General features: G+C 41.7%; 1 protein-coding gene across 5 annotated transcripts in view; it reads right to left on the bottom strand.

Annotated features, from left to right (window-relative positions):
- Window positions 1–18,978, bottom strand: part of LMO7 (LIM domain 7) — a 172,176-nt gene extending 153,198 nt beyond the window's left edge. For 4 of the 5 annotated variants that reach the window (XM_084652450.1, XM_084652452.1, XM_084652453.1 and 1 more), the window contains exon 1: window positions 18,819–18,974. In XM_084652450.1, coding sequence (XP_084508576.1) covers window positions 18,819–18,887 — 69 coding nt within the window. In that variant the 5' untranslated portion in view covers window positions 18,888–18,974. Of the gene's footprint in view, window positions 1–18,818 lie in introns of all 5 variants that reach the window. The other variant, XM_084652454.1, reaches the window with a different exon arrangement.
- Window positions 18,979–20,973: the final 1,995 nt, after the last annotated feature.

The following is a 20,973-nucleotide window of genomic DNA, read 5'->3' as shown; positions in this document are numbered from 1 at the left end:
ATGCGTCAGTCTTGGTGACCCAGAGTGTAAATTATACAGAGAATCGGATTTACCATAGTGCAGAGGTGGGCAAACTACGGCCTGCAGGCCACATCCAGCCTGCGGGACCGTCCTGTCCGGCCCTTGAGCTCCCAGGTGGGGAGGCTGTCCCCTGGCCCCACCTCTATTGCCCCCCTCCTCCGCAGCCTCAGCTCACCGTGCCGCCCACGCTCTGGGCAGTGGGGCTGCAAGCTCCTGCCTGGCAGCGCAGCGGCGTGGCTGGCTCCAGCCAGGAGACATGCTGCTCTGGGCAGCATGGTAAGAGGGTGGGGAGCAAGGGGGGTTGGATAAGGGGCAGGGGGTCCCAGGGGGCAGTCAGGGGACTGGGAGCAGTTGGATGGGGCGGAGGGGCGGTCAGGGAATGGGGGGTTGGATAGGCATGGGAGTCCCGGGGCGCCTGTCGGGGGCGGAAGCGTGGATAGTGGTTGGGGCAGACAGGTAACAGGGGGGGTTGGATAGGAGGTAGGGTCCCAGGAGGGGACGGTCAGGGGACAAGGAGCGGGGGGGGTTGGATGGGTGAGGAGTTCTGAGGGGGGCAGTCAGGGGGCAGAGGCCAGGCTTTTTGGGGAGGCACAGCCTTCTCTACCTGGCCTTCCATAGAGAGTTTTGGAACCCCGATGTGGCCCTCAGGCCAAAAAATTTGCCCACCCCTGCCATAGTTTAACAGACCATTAGATCAATATTTGATACATCAGAGGAAATCAAAGACCACACCATTGATTGATGCTGTGTATAGGGGAAATTCATTCCTGTCCCTTGCAAAGGATCATCTCACAATGTGATGCGCAAGATTCAAATTACTTTTGTTTTTCCTTCCCATAGTTTATATCAGGGCTTCATGCAATCAATCACTGTGGTAATGATTAACCAGAATGCTGGGGCAAGGTTTCTTTATAGAGGTTTTTCTCCATGGAGGAATGTAGGGAGGAAGCAGGATGCTCAGGAAGCCCATGGGCTGTTTACATATTTACCTCTCTGGGAAGATCACATGATGAACACAGATAAAGAAAAATTCCAGTTTTCCCTGCGTCTAGCAGAGAGTTAATCCTGACCTAGCCATGACAATGGCTCTCCATTCAAAACTAGAATCACACGGGGAAAGTGAAGAGAAGAAAAAGAAAGGAAACTGCTACTGTTGCATTTTTGTCTTCAAGCTTCTGAAAATCAGAGACAAAACAAAGTAAAACATCTCTTGAAAGAGAACACTTGAAATAAAATCTGGAATTCATTAAATAGCTCTCAACCTTATGAAGTCTTATGTACCTGTATGAAGTGACTGCCATTGTGGTAGGTACTTTGAAGGATCTGACCTGCTGAATACTGCTGCTAGTTTTAAGGGAACACTAAGGATTAAGACAAACCCAAAAGACTGGGAAATTGGGTTGTTTTTTTTATGAGGACTTGTTGACCAGTCTTTGGCAGGTTTGTGCCTGAGGTCTTCTAACCCGAAGTTCAAAAGCTGGAAGTCTGGAGCCTTCTCTCCAAGACGTTGGCTAGACCAGGCTTTAAAAGGGTGTTAGCTCAAGGGTTCCAAGACATGCATCTGAAAAGCATAGTGTAGGCAAGGCCGTGTATACTTTACATGTGCTAAGTTGGTTAGCTGAAACCCAGACTTAGAGGTGACACATGAGGGGGCATGCAGGGATATGCCGCCCCCCAGATTTGCTGCTTGGCTTGTACTGAGCATGCTCAGTAACACTGCAGAAGCCACCTGCCCTGACTCCCATCCCACCCTCCCCCTGCACACACTATCAACAGGCACACGTCATCTCTGCCCAAGCTCCCCGTCATTTCACTTGGTTGTGAGCCATTCAATGGATTCCAAGTTAGCTCCTATTTCAAGCATTGTCTTCCTCAAGTTTGAAAAACACTAAAAGTACTACTCTAACATGAACAGCTTTGAATGTGTTAAAGTCAACACAGGACGCTAGTTAATATTTTCTAATGCCACATCTCTTATCCTTGTCTAGACAAAACCTAGGTCTGGTTATCGAACTAGCTATCGAGTTCTGGTGGATCTACCCCATCGCCCACCCCAACCCCAAATTCCATAAATTAACGTCTTAAGCGCAACCACTAGAGTCACCTGGGGGCCTAATAGGTTTGTTAAAGCCTGTTCAGTAGTAACTATGATACAGCACATGCTAAGAGGAAAAAAGTGTTAGTATTACAAACGTCATTCTGGTGAACTAATAGTACCGCTCTGCCCTGCCAAATAGGAGGCTGCAATCTAATTCCCACTCCAGTCAGCAAGTTCTGAAACAGATATGAATAAAAGGAATCAAATTAATCCAACATACTGTCACCTTGGGCCAAAACTCCTAATCCAAGATATCTGACCCCAAGTCATAGCTACAAGAACAGCAATCCAAAGATACGTAAACAAGAAAGCAGTATACGTAGCATGACACAGAATTAGGCTATGCTAATTGATGGAAAAGCCACGGTCAATCCCAGAAAACGTATCAACTCAGACCAAATGCCATGTAGAAGAATGTCAAAAATCAACTGCTCAGAGAACAGTTTCTGTGCCAATAAAGCAATTAAAGTGAATGACCAACCTGCTCTGACTGATTCAATAACTAACTCCTACAAATATGCAATCAAAAGAGTGTCACAGTGGAAGACCTATACTAAGACTTGCTAGCTCATTGTTACAATGACTACAATGAAGCTTTCCTAAAGTGCTTTTTACTCATAGCAAAAGAATGGATGTGCAATATATTGACAGTGAAACTGTTAGCTTCACACAGTACTTCTGAAATAGTACCCTTCAAAAACAAATCCCATCTCGAAGAGAATGATTATGAAGGAAAAGTATAGAATTAACACAATACATTCCTTGGAGACTTAGATTATATAAAGCCACAATACACTGCAATAGAGAAAATTATTATTTTAATCAAGTCTGAAAACTTTGTGGACTGGATTAAATGATAAGCATTTTGTAGTCTCATGAAAGATCTTGTGATAGAACTTGTGATACTAACATTTTTTCTGGCTGCTAAGATATTTTACTTCCCGTAAAAGTATGGTTGGTGATGTTTTCTAATAAAGTACAAAATTAGTTATGATGAGAAAACCCACATTAAGGAACTACAAATATTTGAAAATTGTATATAAATATTTCCTATTGAGTTTCACATGAGACTAAATTAAACTTCAACTCAATTCCTTTCTGTGTCTAGGTCAAATTTTTCATACAAATGAGATATTTGTTAAAATTCATAGCACTTCAACTACACATTCTTCCATTATGACATAGTGAGGGTTATTTTAAGATGTTGGAATGCCATTAATTTGTGCCTCTTAGCTCAGTAATTTGTAAATGATTACCTCCAAGGCACTGAAACAAAGTAAAGCCTGACTAAACCTATTTCATTTGACTAACAGTTAGCATTTAATTTAAATAAGTTTTCAAATCCTATTGCCAGAACTCAGCACCTATTACTAAACAAGAGGAATTAAACATAGAGCAAATAATAAGAAAGCAAGAAAGATACAGTAATATGCATCCCCAGAATAGCAAGAGCAAGGGGGTTTTATGCCTACAACTAAAGGTATTTTAGACAAACTTCCATACAGGTTTCAAACAAGAATTTGTGTTTCCTTCATTAATGTCTCCATGAAAAGAAGTTTAATTTGTTTACACTGTTTCTTGCTGTCATGAACTTTGCTTTGCACTGTCAAGCATGACAAAAAATATACACTGGAATTGGATCAAATATAAAACCATTTAAATTCATATTCTCCTTCCCACAAAAGATGCTTATTTAACATGGGCTTTGCTCTTTTCAAAAAAAGGAAAGAGGCACATAATGTTGGACTCTTTGTCAGATCCCACACATTATTAATGGTATCCATCATAGGTGTGACAGTGTTTGGATGTGTATGATGGTCAGACTAGGCTGCATGAGGGGTTAGAGGAATACCTCGTGAGAGCTTAATTCCTCAAGAGGTCATGGAGCTTTGACCCAGGTTAAAAACAAAATTCTAAAATTAAAAAAAAGCTGGAACACATTGCGTTTACAAAAGTTAGCATGAGGTATGGAACTCCCATGTTCAGTTAGTCACTATTGCAACAGCACACATTAAATATACTTTTGGATATTTAGTACAGAGTACAAAACTACTTATAGGATTTATATTTTTCACTTTGAACAATTCATCAGAAATTGAAGATAACACTAGTCTGAAGGTCAGGGCCTGTCCTAGGTCAGTGGTTTTAAAACTGTGGGTCACGACCCCGTACTGGGTTGCAGAATGTAAGGCACTGGGGCGAGGCAGCTCTGGTCAACACTGCCAACTGGGCCATTAAAAGTCCCGTCAGCAGTGCTGCCCAGCTAAGGCAGGCTAGCCCCTACTTGTTCTGACACCGCACTATGCCCCGGAAGCGGCCAGCAGCAGGTCCAGCTCCTAGGTGGGGGGGCCAGGGGGCCCAGCACGCTGCCCCCGCCCCGAGCATGGGCTCCACACTCCCATTGGCCGGGAGCTGGCCAATGGGAGCTAGGGGTGTGGTGCCTCGGGCAAGAACCTCCTAGAACCACTTCCACGCCTCCGCCTAGGAGCCAGACCTGCTGCTGGCTGCTTCCGGGGCGCAGTGTGGTCCACGGTGCCAGGACAGGCAGGAAGCCTGCCTCTGCACCCCCACTGTGCCGCTGACCGGGAGCCACCTGAGGTAAGCCCACACCCCATTTCCCTGCCCCAATCCTGAGCCCCTCCCCACAAAACCCCTCATCCCTAGCTCGAGCTAAGGGGCTGTTTAACTGAGGTGTAGATGTTCTGGCCTGAGCTCTGGAACCCTCCCACCCCACAGGGTCCTACAGCCCAGGCTCCAGCCCAAGCCCAGAAGTCTACACTGCAATTAAACAGTCCTGCAGCCCAAGCCCTGCAAGCCCAAGTCTGCTGGCATGGGCCACCTGTGGGTTTATAATTGCAGTGTAGACATACCCTCACAGTCCACAAGGAAACAAATGTTACGTGCTCTTGGAAAGCTGTGGCATTCTTCCGTTTCAAGCCCTGGTATTTTGAAAATTCTGGACCTTAAAATCTTGCCATTCTGATTATTAAATGCTTTAATCTGAATGTGTATTGCAATACAAAATTAATTGCTATGATAGCCAGAACTAGAAATAAATGCTTTATGCCATATGAAAGTATGTCTTAGTTCTCAGATAGGATAAATCTTTAATCTACTTCTGGCTCTTAGAGTCACTGAATATTTTAGTGAGCACTGCTAACTTCAACAGAAACTTCATTAATTAAGCACTAATTTAGTTACTACAAAAGGTCAGTATATTCCTACATAAGGAACACATTTTACTTTTAATCTTTGTAGCTAGCATCTATTCACAAAGGGATCTCTACCATGAATTGATGGTAATACATGACCTTAAGTTTTCAGACCCAGACCACAGACCACAGATTCAAAATGTAATCTAGCCCTCATTTTTACAACCAGTAAACTTTCCTAGATTAACAATCAGCAAGAAAAGAAATCTCTGGCCATGATTTCTACAAACTGCTATGGCAGATGTGCCCATGAGTGACATACCACTTGCTCTTTCCCTCCATACCTAGACAGATGCTGATAATGGAAACTTAAATACAGGCAACCAATTATTTTAGTTTCTGACTTCAAGCCATTTCTCAAGACAGATGAAATGTAAGAACTTGTCTCCACAAGAAAGCTGTACAGATTTAGTTAAGCCAGTACAAACGCATTGTCTGGACACTTACTTCAGTTTAAGTGCAAGTTTTTTCAGTTTAGTTTAAACAGATTCCTAATCTAAGACATAATAAACTTGATTAGTGGGAATAAGGTAGTTCGTAATCCTGTAACATGCAGCCGTGAGGCTGAAGACCCAAGTGGTCTTCACTACATTGGACTCCAGGATATATTTTTGCCATAAGACAAGTTAGTGGAGAGAAGGAAATCTTACACCATTTAACAGCAAGAAATATTTAGTTATAGGTAAGTGATCTCTCAACCATAAATTTTCTTAAACTGATAACAGGAAAGAAGCAAACAATGAACTCCAGAAGAGGTTTTTACATATGTCAAATACAGTTTTTTGATCCATCATACCCATCCATCATTTCCCACACAGAAATGACATCAGTTTAGAAAGGAAACTCAAACAAAGTCTATAGGCTTCTTCGATGGGAGAACCCAGAAAAAAAAAGTTGCTTTTGGAGGAGATGGAACGGACTTATTGGGGAGAACAGGTCACCGGATTCCAACAGAGCATACACTAAAATGTTTTCTGCTGATTAAAGCAAATGAGTTCCTCCAACCCCAAGCATACACAGACTGACATCTTATTTCTAGTGCTCAGCATCAAAAGTGTCTCATTTCCCCAGTTAGCAAGCAAGAATCAACATTAAATTCCTGGAGTCAGTACTAAATGACTTGTATGTTAAAGCCTGTTGTGAAATAAATGCATTGCTACCTCTTAGGCTTTCTGTAGGACCACAGGAATCTTGCTATCACATCCATTTGATTGGTAGAATGGAAATATGCCCCATAAGTTTTGGGTTAAAAAGTCTGGTGTAAAATTAAAACTGCAGACATTTAAGTGGAAAGCTGCCAACTGTAAACAGGAATCAACTCACATTTGATGTCAATGATGAAAACATGTCAATGCAATGTGGTGTTTAAATTGTCAAATAGGATCAACAGCAAAAAAAACTTAAAGCCATTGGCTGGCAATAGCACAATGGCTATCTATGAGTAAGTGGATTAGAACAAAGCATCTGAGCAGAAGGAGAAAATGAGCTACTAATATTTTCTATGTTCTTTGCAGCAGTTTTCCAATTTACAGATATTCTGGGACTGCTACAAAAACACTATATTAGCATAATAATCAACAGCACTGCTTGACACTAGACAAAATAGAAACAATTGGCTTTTGTAAGGTTATAAGCACTATGCAGCTTTTCTAACAACTGGGGACTCCAAACTGACAGACAGTTTATGATTTAACTAGGCTTGCACAATTTTTCCAGAAATTGGTTAACTAATTTTCAAGGAAACTTCTTAAACATTAGTTGTGATATTAGCCTGGGCACTGCGATGAAGAGCTATTTATACCAAAAAGTTAAAAAGTTCTATTATGAAAATGTTCCATTATGTCTATTTCATTTTATGTAAAAATCAATCACCAACAAATGTGAGGTTTTAATGATCATTGGAAGCTGCTGCCATCATCTCTAGTCAAATTCACCATAACTTAGAAAGTGTCCTGGCAAACAATAGCCAGGAGGTGATCAAAAATGGGATTCTTACTGAGGAAGAACAATTACTACTTCAAGGCTCCCCAAGGCACAACTCAGAGTAGATGGGAATTCACATTAAAAGAATCCAGGATTAAAACCAGATTCCCTTGGTAAAAGACTAAATATCATTACGCTCATAAAGCCTACACTAAAATAGAGAGGACAGTCCTTTAAGCAAATCTAACAAACAGGAGATGCCTAAATTCACAGAAGTAAGTAGACTTCTAAAAGTTCACACATCAGTTGGGAATGTGACAATGATACATAGATAATTTGCAACAACATCGGCTATCTGATCATTAGTTTCATGATTGTGTCAAATGCCCTAAAATTACTTTGTGTATATTAAAATTTTAGGAGGTCATGATGCTAACCATCTGACTAGCCATGAGCAAGTAATGCTCCGCTTATTCACATCTCCTTCAAATTCACTTATTTTCTTCCCACATCACAACATTATGACACTATTTTGAAACTAAAGGGGTGAAGGGAAGGAATTTCATCTTAGCAATGTTTACAGAGTTCTTATTTCCTCTGCCACAGAGCTGTCTACATGCCATAGGGAAGAAAGGGCATGGAAAGTCAATTACAAACATACCCCAAAATAAGAATTGATTCAAGCAATCTTTTAAAAAGGAATTATCATCAGATATTCTATTTCATGGTCAAGATAATCCATTTTACAATCAAGAACATAAACTTTTAAACGAGAAAGTTTGTCACATGCTTCTGCCACATTTGAAAAGTCACTATTATTGCTATGGGTTAACAATTCTGGTAACCGAAGAAAAAAGGACAAGTGAGTTTGGACATAATCTCATACATTAAAACTCTTCACCTAAAGTAACCAAGAACAGGGGAACAGTTTCCTATAAACCAGTCTCCTAAAAGGAGTGAAATTAGCTAATTTATATCCAGTCAAAATTAAGTTTCTAAAGCCAAAAGTCTCAAAGAATCAAGGGCCTCAAATTTTGGATGTCACAATATAATAAAAATACCTAGCTCTTATATAGTGCTTTTCATCAGTAGATCTCGACAAAATCTTAAACATCTGGAGCTGTCTGTGGTCAGATAGCCACAATTTAAACATGGTATAAATGCTACCCAGATTGATAATCCTGAAGCATGAAAAAGACTTACTGTGCTGAGTGGGCCACTGAGTGGGCCTGTGTGTGTGGCACACCCACCACCTACACACACACACCCCCTGTAAGATTATGGTTCTTACCAGACAGGAAGTACCAAGTCCCAAAAAGAAACAGAGGAAGCTGAAGTGTGTGCATTTCCTGCCTTGGAGAGGGAGGGCAAGTGTTTGCACCAGCACCTTGAGGGGAACTGCCTCTGTACTCTTTTCCAGTAAACTGAGCTTATGCCAGTCTTATCATTCCAGAAACTCTGTATGGATGTGCTAACCCACCAATAAGGAGATCACCAGGTTCTGTTAGAGGCATAACTCAGTAGATATTTTTATTTTGATCAAATTCATTATTATTAAACTTATTATTCAGGGAAACACAAGACCCTAATTTAAAGATAAGAATGTGTTGTATTAATTCAAAAGACAAACGCAAAAAAGGAGGGGGATAGAGGAATTTGCTAGACTTGAAAACCTTTCCCATAACGTGGTCTTCCCCCTGCCTAGTTTAGTGCAACTTCCTTTTCTCTTTCCTAGACCATTTCTACAGCCACAGTTCAGCACTGCGGTGTTTAACTGCTACAGAAAATGTGAGAGTGTAGAATCCCAGAACAGAAAGTCAACTGGGCTAATTTTGCATATGCAGGTTTTATTTTTATTTATTTTAAAAAATATCAGTTCATGGAAAAGTAGGATCACCAACCGTCCAGGATTTCCCTGGAGTCTCCAGGAATTACAGATTAATCTTTAATTAGAGATCATGTCATGTGATGAAACCTCCAGGAAAACCTCCAACCAAAATTGGCAACCCTACGGGGAAGGCTGCAACGTCGTTGAAAAGGTAGGTTTTACCTGATCTACAGAACACCCAACTCACTCTATCCTGTTCATCCAAAATGCTTCTGCCAAATTAATCTCCCTCACTTTGTGTTCAGACCATGTCACTCCCTCTATAAATGCCTTCACTATATTTGCATTCCCTTACGCAAATTCAAACTTTATCCTTGTTTTAACATCTGTAAAATATGACCCTCCCTATCTCTCACTGTTTACCTACTATATGCCTGCAGGGACTGAAATAATAAGAGGAAGTGAGCCAGGGACACATGCTGCAACTATATGCCAGTTGTGACCAACGACACTCAAAATACAGTAGACATGCAGCCAAGCATGAATCTAGTATCACAGTAAAATGTGAAGTATCAGGGGGTAGCTGTGTTAGTCTGTATCCACAAAAACAACAAGGAGTCCGGTGGCACCTTAAAGACTAACAGATTTATTTGAGCATAAGCTTTTGTGGGTAAAAACCTCACTTCTTCAGATGCAAAATGTGAAGTATTTTTTTAATGTTCTTCTGGAGGAGTCAATCACCTACCATACAAAATAAACAGTCCAAGTGACTGAAATAAAGCACAGGGATTCTACGGGTAGAATTTACTTGTCTAGGCTAATCTGATTTCACACCACTCTCTTAGATTTCTCCCTCCCCTCCTGATATCCTACTACTTCCCATGCATGGGGGACTAGTCCTCACCTCAACACCCTGCCATACATGATAGAGAACCCAGTCTCTCTGTTTGGGTATTTAAATGAGTCACCACCAAATATCCATCTCCCCACAACCTCCACTGAAATGCAACAAATTAGTATAATTAATTGCCACTTCCAGAACTGAACCTTCCTCTGTTTCAACACTGGTTGCTGGTGCGCCAATCCAAAGCATTATATTGGTTATATAGCTCCTTCAGAGGCTACCCTGTCACTGAGCATACCTGTAGAGCAGCAGGGAGAGCTACTGCCACAGTAATGCTGTTTCTTTTCATTCTCTCTCTGCTGGGTTTTGTTTCCTATGTAGCTCATAATCAGAGCCTTCCTCACATAAATAAAAACATAGATGGACATTCCTTCTTTACCAAGCTTCAATCTTTGGACTGAGAACAATCTTTTGAACTTAGTAAAAATAAGACTTTCTCCAAAAATTTTTAAATGAAACGTGTTCTTTGACCAGGTTAAATATTTTTCTAGGACAATTTTTCCACTGAAAGTATCTGCTTTAATTGAAAATGGATTTTCCTCCCTCCCATCAGTAAACCAACAATTTTAGGTTGCTAACAAAAGAGTTTCCATTGGAGGAGGGGAACAAAAAACAAAACAAAGAAGCTTTCCAATCAGCTGTAATAAACTTTCATTCAGAATGGTAATTTACACAAACAAAATTTCTATTTAATATTTCTGCATCAAAATGTAAAAATAAAGGAGGTATTGAAAATGAACAGTAGCAAAGAAGACTAATGACTACATCTGAAGGCCCTTGAAATGATCCATTCAGAATCAGCAAGCCAGATAGAAGAACGTATCATTTCCTAAACAAAGGGATTCTGGTTAAAAAAAAAGAAAAATCCAGCAACTCATCTTTTGCCATAGCTGAAGCCAATTTATAAGCAAATCAGATGCTTTGAGAGCTTTGGATTAATACCTTGAATATGCTATGCTTCAGAAAGCTTCAACAACATAAATAAAACTATTCATCTAATAAATTCTGTCCATTTTAGATGCCACTGAGCTTAAAGACTCACAGATTGATTCTTTGGGTTAATGGAATGAAAAGGTATTTTCCTCAAAACAGTATACTGGCTTTATTTTCAATTAAGATATCACAGAATCTCTCCAGAGAATAAGCTAGGGCCCTTCCAGTTGGCTGCTATAAAAATACATCATTGAAACACAGAGCACACTCACCATCAAACAGGCTAACCCTCACAATGATTTTATCCCTTGGTGTTCTCTAAGTACTTCAGACCCCACACTCAAAACAGTGCGGGACGGTTAAACAGTAATTTTCCAGGACACTGAAGAGATTTATTGCCAAGTATCAACCAAAATTAGCATCCACTTTATTAATGTGTCATGGGTTGCACCAAAGTTAAATCTTAGATTTTCCTATTCATTAAAAGCTCCTAGCACTAGATACACTCACTATTGCTTATAGAATTCAAAGTGTAAAAGGAAAAAACAGTGCTTAAAATAGAGTATACACTATAGTTCAATAAAGCTAGGTATTTTTAAAATGACAATGTGCAAGGATCCCAAAACAGAAACAGCTTCCTGAAACAGTTTCTCCAACATATAGGATATTGGAAGTACAGTTGCTTAAACTAACAGAAGTATTTGTAGCATATTGATCTGTGAATATTGGTAGTTTTTACATAACAGTAAGTAACTTAACTAACTTTTCCAGTTTTTATGTTTTAAAAAAAGTTTCTCCTACACGTTATATCTCATAACTACTTTTGCCTTTTACTCCTGTTCTCCAGTAGATTACTTTACTGCTATAAGGAAGTCTAGAGGAAGGGAGCGGTGGTTACAAGAAACAGCTGGAATGTGTCTGGTTTCTATAACACAATAGAATCCAAATGTTTTCCACAATTCTGCAAGGTTGTATTAAATATAATACAGCCAAAGTGCTCATTAAAAACTTCAAAACTTTGGATGAAAAAAGAAGTCTGTTTGATAGAGAAAAAGGAGTTAAATGAAGGAAGTTATTTCAGTGTCGAAAAAACTAACAAGAGCACTCTGAGTATGGAAGATATTATCTGATATCTGTTTACTCCTGAACTGTGGAAGGAAAATATAAGTGGCCCCAAAAAGCTGATGAAAGGTTCAGGTCACAGTTCAAGAACACAGAAGCAGAGGAATAATAATAGTTCCATGATTGACTGTAGCTAGTAGCTTGGCTAACTGTAACTCAGAACAAAAGAAAGCAACAAGTAAATCTAAACACATCAGTCTAGTCCAAAAGATCAACTAAAGAAAGAATGTTACATATCCCGAATATTAGACTAGATATACAGCTAGTGATATTCAGCAGCTTTAGGAAATCTTCCTAAAAATGCTGAATGTTAGCATCTGGTGGTAAGATTTCAAAGCAATACCAAAAAATACAAAGGGAGCTATTATCATGAATAGAAGAAACAATTATATGTCTGCAAACCTACTGAGAAGCACTGTAAATTCAACTAAAGTTCTATATGCACACATTAGAGAACTGTGAAGACAAGTAACAAACATTATACAAAATCCTGACTAAGGTGTAAAGAAGAAATCTTACCAATTCACTAAAATATCTTTATATTCTCAAACAACAAAATTACCATCGCAATAGTTCTCCTTGACACACCTCCAAACACACACAGCACTGTGACACTGCATTACTGAGAAAAGAGAATTTCAGCTAAATGTAAGAAGAGCTCAGCCATCATCTTCCAAAATATTCTTACCATCTCTGCTGTATGAAATTCCTGACAGTCACTTTCATAGTTTTGAATAGATCAGAGTAAGGTTACTTTTAAAACTGTATTTCATTTTCATCACTATTTACTTTAAGAATATCTTGCAGTGGCAGTCCATGTTTATGCCTTAATTGGATACGTTTAGATTTATTCCATGCAAGTACCCATGGCTAAGAGTCTACACACATACAAAAATGAAATATTGATGCTTTTACTTAATAGAGGCTTAAATCCATCCCTTATGTAGGCATTAAGAACCCAGCCAAGACTTGACAGCACAGCTATAAAAAGGTCTCCAGAAACTAGCCCACCCAGGTTTTATGGTTTGATCATAGAATTACACAATAATAGATATAGCACAGGCAGCACAACTATACAGTTCCATTCTGAAAACATTCAGGAGGTTGATGGGCTTTTAGCATGCAACCTGGGCACACTTTATTTGGAGCCAGGCAAAACCTTTTCACCACGGTTAGCACAATTGAGGTAACGAACAGTCTGCTCAGATCACATTTCTCTAGGCAATGAAATGAGACAGGAATGCCTACCATCTCTACACTCATTTGTCCCATCTGTTGAACCAGACTGTATATATTAGATCCATGCTTGAAAAGAATGGGTGAGAGAGGATCCTTAAGCAAATGCAGGAAATACATCCCAGCTAGTCATCTTTGCTGCATTGGCAGAAGCCATGAAAATATACAGTAGACATGCTGGCTTTATACCAAGTTCCACAAACAAAGTCATTTGGTGACCACATGTTAAACGACCATTTCATTGGACTCAATCCTTAGACAGTATGCCCAAATGTAAAGGTTATTTTACATAACTCTGGTCACCTTTTAAAGAGTAAGTTCTATCTTCAAGATGGAACATTCTGCCACTAACACTGAAATGAAATATGTAGGATTTTGTTTTAAGATACCTGTAGTATAAAAAGTATTCTAAAATAAAATTTTAGATCACTAGTTTACATCAACGCTACGTTGCAATACTCCTGTACAAGAAGTGTAGCACAAAACAGATCTTCCTTATAACTAACATTCTTGGTGACCATGCATCTAAAAAACCCAGTTAATGGTTCTCAGAACATGAGACTATTTTTAGAACTCTAGATCTACTGATTAATGGGGGAAAAAAATCCACAGACATAGGTCATAAGAGGTCCCCTGACATTTTGCAATGCTGAATGTTGCTTGGCCTAACATCTATGTTCACTTAAGTGGATCAGTTAAAGTTGTGTCAGATCTACAGGTCACAAGCCACTAAGTGAAACTTTTTAAAGAAAACAATCCCCCTCACCCTTCCCCCACAGGATCTGCATGGATTACTTCCAAGGAGAGATTTACTACTATAAAAAAAAAAAAAAAGGAGTACTTTTGTGGCACCTTAGAGGCTAACATTTATTTGAGCATAAGCTTTCATGGGCTACAGCCCACTTCATCAGAACCTCTCCAGTGCATCAAAGATCTACAACTTATCCTGAAAAATGATCCCTCACTCTCACAAATCTTGGGAGATAGACCAGTCCTCGCTTTCAGACAGCCCCGCAACCTGAAGCAAATACTCACTAGCAACTACACAACGAACCACACAAGGAACCTATCCTTGCAACAAAGCCCGATGCCAACTCTGTCCACATATTTATTCAAGTGACACCATCATAGGACCTAATCACATTAGCCACGCCATTAGAAGCTCGTTCACCTGCACATCTACCAATGTGATATATGCCATCACATGCCAGCAGTGCTCTCTGCCATGTACATTGGCCAAACCAGACTGTCTCTATGCAAAAGAATAAATGGACACAAATCTGATATCAGGAATCATAACATTCAAAAACCAGTAGGAGAACACTTCATCCTCTCTGGCCACTCAGTAAAAGATTTAAGGGTGGCAATTTTGTAACAGAAAAGCTTCAAAAACAGACTCCAAGGAGAAACTGCTGAGCTTGAATTAATATGCAAACTAGATACCATTAACTTGGGTTTGAATAGAGACTGGGAGTGGCTGGGTCATTACACATATTGAATCTATTTCCCCATGTTAAGTATCCTCACACTTTCTTGTCAACTGTCTAAATGGGCCATCTTGATTATCACTACAAAAGTTTTTTCTCCTGCTGATAATAGCTCATATTAATTAATTAGCCTTACAGTTGCTATGGCTACTTCTACCTTTTCATGTTCTCTGTATGTGTGTGTGTGTATATCTATCTGTCTTCTTACTATATGTTCCATTCTGTGCATCCGATGAAGTGGGCTGTAGCCCACAAAAGCTTATCCTCAAATAAATGCGTTAGTCTCTAAGGTGCCACAAGTACTCCTGTTCTTTTTGCGGATACAGACTAACGAGGCTGCTACTCTGAAACCTGTCAAATAAAACAGTAGTTTTATAAGACAGTTGATATCTCCACTGCTTTACCTGCATGTATTTTAATGGAGTCATTAGCAATCCGAAACCACCCTTCCTTCTGAAATCTTTGAGGGGCAGACCAAAGGTTCACTTCCTATCCTTACCCCTGACATTACCATCTATGGTGGTAAGTAGATATCTTTTTCCACACAGATTCATTAGAAAGAGTCCTTAGGTTGTGGAGAGGGGTAGTCTACTCACACATCTTGAAGCAGTGGGGAAGGAAAGAGTTCTAAGCTTGCAATTATCAAACTCAGTCCTATCCTTTGATTCCTCTTAGACTATCCTTACAGTAGCAGGCATCTCAGGAACCATACTGAGTTCAACAGGAGAAGTAGACCTATTCAGATTATTTCCTAGTTAGAAGAGAGGAAGGATGGTCTTGTGGTTAAAACTCAGGATGTTAAGAGAGCAGAGTTCTACTCTATTCCCGGTTTTGCCATAGGCTTGCTGTGTGACCTTGTCCTTAGGAAGGGATACCTCTACCCCATCAGAATAATATTTTGAAGACGGCATTTCTCACATCAGGAATTAATGCTAACTGTGATTGGCTCTCACCTACCCAACCAAGATGCGAAATGAAAACCAAGCTTTGTATAGTCTTGACTGGCAATGGCTGTTATTGTATAGATTTGGGGGACTCCAGAGGTCTCAGCTGTAATGGTCTATAAACCTAATGCTCTACTGTGCTCCGGTTTAGGAAATTGTTTGCATAAGGATGCCTGGAAGTGGTTTTCATTTTGTGCTCATACAAACTATTCTCTGCCACTGAGAAAATTAGGAAGCTCCAAAAACATCTACCTTTCTGAAAATGGTCAGTCAATCTCCTGCTGGAATATTGAATTCTGTGCTCATCAAAAAATTCTTTAGAAAGTGGAACTGTGTCCAGATTTCACTGAAGATTGCTCTTGGTGAAATATATATGTCCTTTACTGACAAGGCCTGCATTCTAAATGAATGTACTGTTACACAGTGTTCAAAAGTAACCTCTTCCCCTTACTAGCATTAGCACTACTGATTACCTTAAACTCCTTTCCTTTCGTCTTCTCATCTTGTAAAAAGATTATGCCAAAAGTAGAAGTACTGAAATCTCAGCTAACGGAGGACTCACCGCAAAGGGCAATAAACTGCAGTTTACAAAAAAGTTTTCTTTTTTTAAGAGATACACAAAGTAGCTAGTGTTTGTATCCTTTCATCTTCCTCCAGTGTTAGAAGGTTTTGCTTTGCAAAGTGAAAAAATGCCTCAAGTAAGCAAGCATTTCTAACAAAGAAACTAGGTTTAAACTGCAAGAAAATTGTTAATCTAAAAATGTAGGCAAGATTTTCAAAAATAGAAGCCTAACTAGAGGCTCCTGGATACATATTTGTGAACCTGCCTGATTTTCAGAAATTCAGAGCACTCAACAGCATCTGCTGAGGTTGATCTATTTTTAAATGTTACTTTCTAATAGATTTATGTTGCTGTATTTCACTAGGATGCACAGAGTAACAAATGTTTACTGTTAACTTAACCAAATGCAACAAGTTTCAGATCTAAGGTCTTGTCTACACAGTGCAGCAGTACACACTAGATGTGTGTGAATTCTAACATGCACCAACATGTTGCATGCTAACTGACCAGTGTAACTGGCCTGCTGGTGCACACTAAAGTTCCCTAGTGTGTGTTAACATAATACTGTAATCTTTTTGAAAGTTTATCTCATCAGAAAACTTTACCGGGCCAATATCTAAGAGAAAAGTTAATTGATATAGCCAAAGTTACTCATACCAAATGACTTCTGTGTATTTTTTATAACTGGATTTAATTAAAAACAACACATAGCAAGAGAGACTATAATTGGTTTAAAGCAAAGCTTGAATTTCAAAGTAAACACATTTAAATTTACATTTGCCCCGAACATAAAAGGATTTTTTATTTTTTAAACAGGTTATAATAAAGGTATTGAAAACATTTTATATTTTAAAATCTGAATGTTATCCAGGCAGGTCAGATTACTAAATGCTAAAGAATTAATAAAGAATTCATAATTCAGAAACAAAGCATATTTATATTACATCACACAAGCTAAACAGAAGTTTAAAGCTCTGTTTTTACACTATGCAAGAAGTACCAAATACTTTACACTTGCTACTCCTCTCTGTTTGGTATTATCAGTAGAAGAGAAAACTTTTTTTGATTGGTATGACCAGCCAAAGTTAAATGGAAATTTTTTTTAAAAAAAGTTAGGTTTTCAAATATGTTTTTGTTCAAGTGAGTTAATGTCATTAAGTATAAACTGCACTGACCTTAAAATAACTATTCTTAAAGCGGGAGTACAAAAGTGCCATTTACTTGCCATATCCTGAGTTGATAATCCTCTAAAATCCCTGCACAGTTTTTAGGCACAAGGATGTCATCAATTTGCAAACAGGAAAGAGAGAATCCTGAATCCAGGATTTGACAAGTAAGCAAAGGAAAAAATTAAAAGGTGTTTCCTTGACTATTTAGTTTTAAAAACCAAGTATTTTGAAGCATGTGTACAGTCAAAAAATTTAAGTTGCTATATACACTTTAAAAAAATAAGAGTTCTTTATAAACGTACAAAATGATTGAAGTTGGAGCCAGAGTATTAGTCTCTCTAAAATTTACAGAAATGCACTAAAGTTAGTGTACTCATCTTAAACAGTAACTTGACTTGAACACATACCATGCAATTGTATGTCAGGGATAAACTACACCAATCACATTACTCGCTGTAATTCACACTAGCAATATGCACACTCTAGGTCACCCGCTGAACAACCATCCCTTTACATGCTGTTCTGTACAGTGACCACAGCCACAAGCTACAAAAGTTCTGGTATCCGTCTACACATAAACAAGTTATATCAACCAAGAATCAGAGTTCACAACTCACACAGATACAGGTTACCCATAATTTCCAGAAGACTATGGGGGTGATTAGATCAAGCTGTCCCAGGAAAAGAACTAAAAAAAGTCATCACAAAATTGTAAATGGTAATTACAGGGGTAAAGCCCTGGTATCCTTTAACGGAAGGGTTTATTTTTGTTTTTAAGTTATGAAGCACGAAAGCTTTTAATAACACATTCTACACATAATGAACTGCAGCTATTCATGAAGTTAGAAAGTTTGTAAACAAGTCTCTTGCAGGCCAAGCTCCCCTCAACTACCCGCTAAAATAAATTAAAAAAAATAAACTTCGGTTTACAGCGTAGCTTTTCTTCAATTACTTGCTCTGAACTCGCAGCCCTCACAAACCAAGTGGGGCAGACAACCTCCGTGCTGCCCACAGATGCAGCCTTCTCCCCCTCGCCCAGGCTTTGAGCTCATCAGATTCCCTGCTAAAATAATGCGGACCCTATCGTTTCCTTTGAAACGCCCCAGACAGCATCAGTGGAAAACAAACATAAACCGTGTGGAAAGGCTGGGAGCAGGATAACTTCACCTTGAAGAGCAGGGAGCATTTCTTTCTCCAGCAGTCAGAGATGGACAAACACTAAGGTTTACAAGCACCTAAGCTCCATCAGCGCTGGACGCTCCCTTATCAGCGAAGGGAAGTCCCCAGGTCTGCGGGGAAATGTTTAGCAGCTGGTGGACAAGACTCAAGCTATAAAGCAAAGCAGTCAGTCAAGACAATTTTTAAAAAAATCCTCTCACCTCCACCCATCTCTGAGCTTCAGCAAAAGCTACATCGCAGCTGCCCTCAGCATCCTCTCTCCCCTCCATGGCTGGGAAGCAAGAGAAAAGGGGTGGGGAAGCGAGAGATCAGTGGACAACCCCCAGCAACGCCGCCGCTCCGGTGGGACTGGAGCAGGAGACAGCCGCCGGCGCTCCGCGAGGGCTTTTGAACGCTCCGGGCAGCTCCTCCCCGCCCCCTCCCCGGGAGTCTGGGAAGGCTCCGAAAACCACAAGAATCTGAAGAAGCCGCTGTCTCGAGACCAAATCCGAGTCACCCCAGTAAGGGGCGGAGGAGAGGGCGGGAAGTTTGGTTGAACCTCATTTCTCCCCTTCCCCCGCCGCCCCCCCTCAAAAGCAGCAGCACCCCCAGAATGTCAGCCAGTCTCTAGCAGCTGCTTCCAGCCCCGGGGCCGCGAGCCGCCGCCTCCTGCTCCTCCTCCTCCTCCTCCTCGGGGGAAGGAACCCGCTATGCCCGGGTTAGGGGTTCAGCTTCGCGTCCCCCGGGACAAGTGTCCGGAAAGGCCGGGGCTGGGACATGCCCGCCCGTGCCCCCTGCTGCAGCCTGGCTGGATGGGGGGGGCAAGGGGCTCCCCCCACAGCCGGAGCAGCGCCCCCAGCCCGCGCAGCGGCTCCGACACGCACCGGGGATAGCTCCGGACCGCTGCACCTCCCGGCGCCGCTCGCCACCCACAAATGCCGAGCGGGGTCTGGACCGCGCCCCGCCCTCGCGGCTCTTACCTGCCGCTGCTCGCCCGGGGCGACTCTCCCTCGCTGCAGCGCAGCCTGGCGGCTCCGCGCTTCACGCCCTGGCTCCAAGCGTCCCGCCCTCGCCCTCCCGGGGCGCAGCGGCCCGGCCCCACCTGGCGGCAGGTAAAAGAAGCGCCGCCGAAGGACGCGCCGGCCTCGCCTTGGCCCCTTGGTTGTGCCGCGCGCCTGCAGGTGCCCTGCAGCGCCCCCTCTCCGCGCCGCGGGCTCGCTGAGCGAAGCGAGGACGGCTCCCGAACTGGCCCGGCAAGTAGCCCTCCCCCCTCTTCAGCCGCGTGCCCAGGTGGAGAGACCCTGAGGGCGCCGCAGTTTACTGCAGGCACAGGGCTCCTCTTTCTCCTAAAGTCCTTAAAAGGAACAGCAGCTTCCCTTGTGCTGCCTGCAGAGCCACAGCACCCCGGGCGTCTTTCCTAAGAGCAGGGGTGCGCCAGTGCCTCCTTGGCCAAAAAAAAAAAAAAAAAAAAAAAAGCCCACCCTCAGCCCAGGCATGTCGGGCAGGGCTCCAAAGACGGGTTACTTGTTTGGATTCCTTTCCCATTAAATGGTGCTAAGTTGTTAGCTACTGTTAAGCCCTCACCCACTCTTCCAAAAAGCCCAAAGGCAACCTCCCTAGTGCAGATGCCTAGGGCCCATGTCAATTCTCACCACTGGGAGCTAGGGTAGTGTTGTTAGGATACAGACTGCAGTGGTTATTCCTGTTGAATCTGAGAGAGTAAAGACTTTTGTGGCAGTCCAAAGGGATGGGGACCGCCTTCTGTATTGTCTCTATGTCAGTCACTCCTTGTGTTGTCTCCAAAGGCACAAGTAAAAATGCCAGAGGCAAGATTCCAGTATCCTGTGACCACCACCCCCTACGTTTCAAATGGAGGGGTTTTTCCCTTTTAGCTCTAGCGACTCTTTGAACTCCTCTAGTTAGGGTGGACACAAGGTCAGCCTTAGGGAAAATGGTGCCCTGGGCGAACTTGTATTTTGGCACTGCTGGACTCCGTGAGCACCCTCCTCCCCCATTGCCCCTGGTCCCCAAGGCTCCCCACGGCCCCATCACCTCTGGGCCCTGCTGCCTTCCCCACCCAATGTTTAATTTGAATTGAAAAAGGTGCCAGAGCTCAGCCCCAGTATAGATTAAGCACTGGCTGGGCAGCCAGAGAACAGTAGCTGCTGAGCGGGCACCTGGTCTGAAGGCAACACCACCGCCAGCAGCAGCGCAGAAGTAAGGTGGCATGGTATCTAGTGTATTGCCACCTTTACTTCTGCACTGTTGCTGTGGCTTGAGGTGCCTGGTGCTTGGTCTGTGGCTCAAGGCAGGCTGCACGCTGTCACACAAGGGCTGCATCTTGCCAGAGCCCATGGCCCTCCTGCAGCCCTCGGG

This window comes from Lepidochelys olivacea (assembly GCF_965140295.1).
Source record: "Lepidochelys olivacea isolate rLepOli2 genome assembly, chromosome: 1".
NCBI classification, from domain to species: Eukaryota; Metazoa; Chordata; order Testudines; family Cheloniidae; genus Lepidochelys; species Lepidochelys olivacea.
The sequence above is the reverse complement of the archived record's forward strand: the minus strand, read 5'-3'. Positions and strand labels throughout refer to the sequence as shown.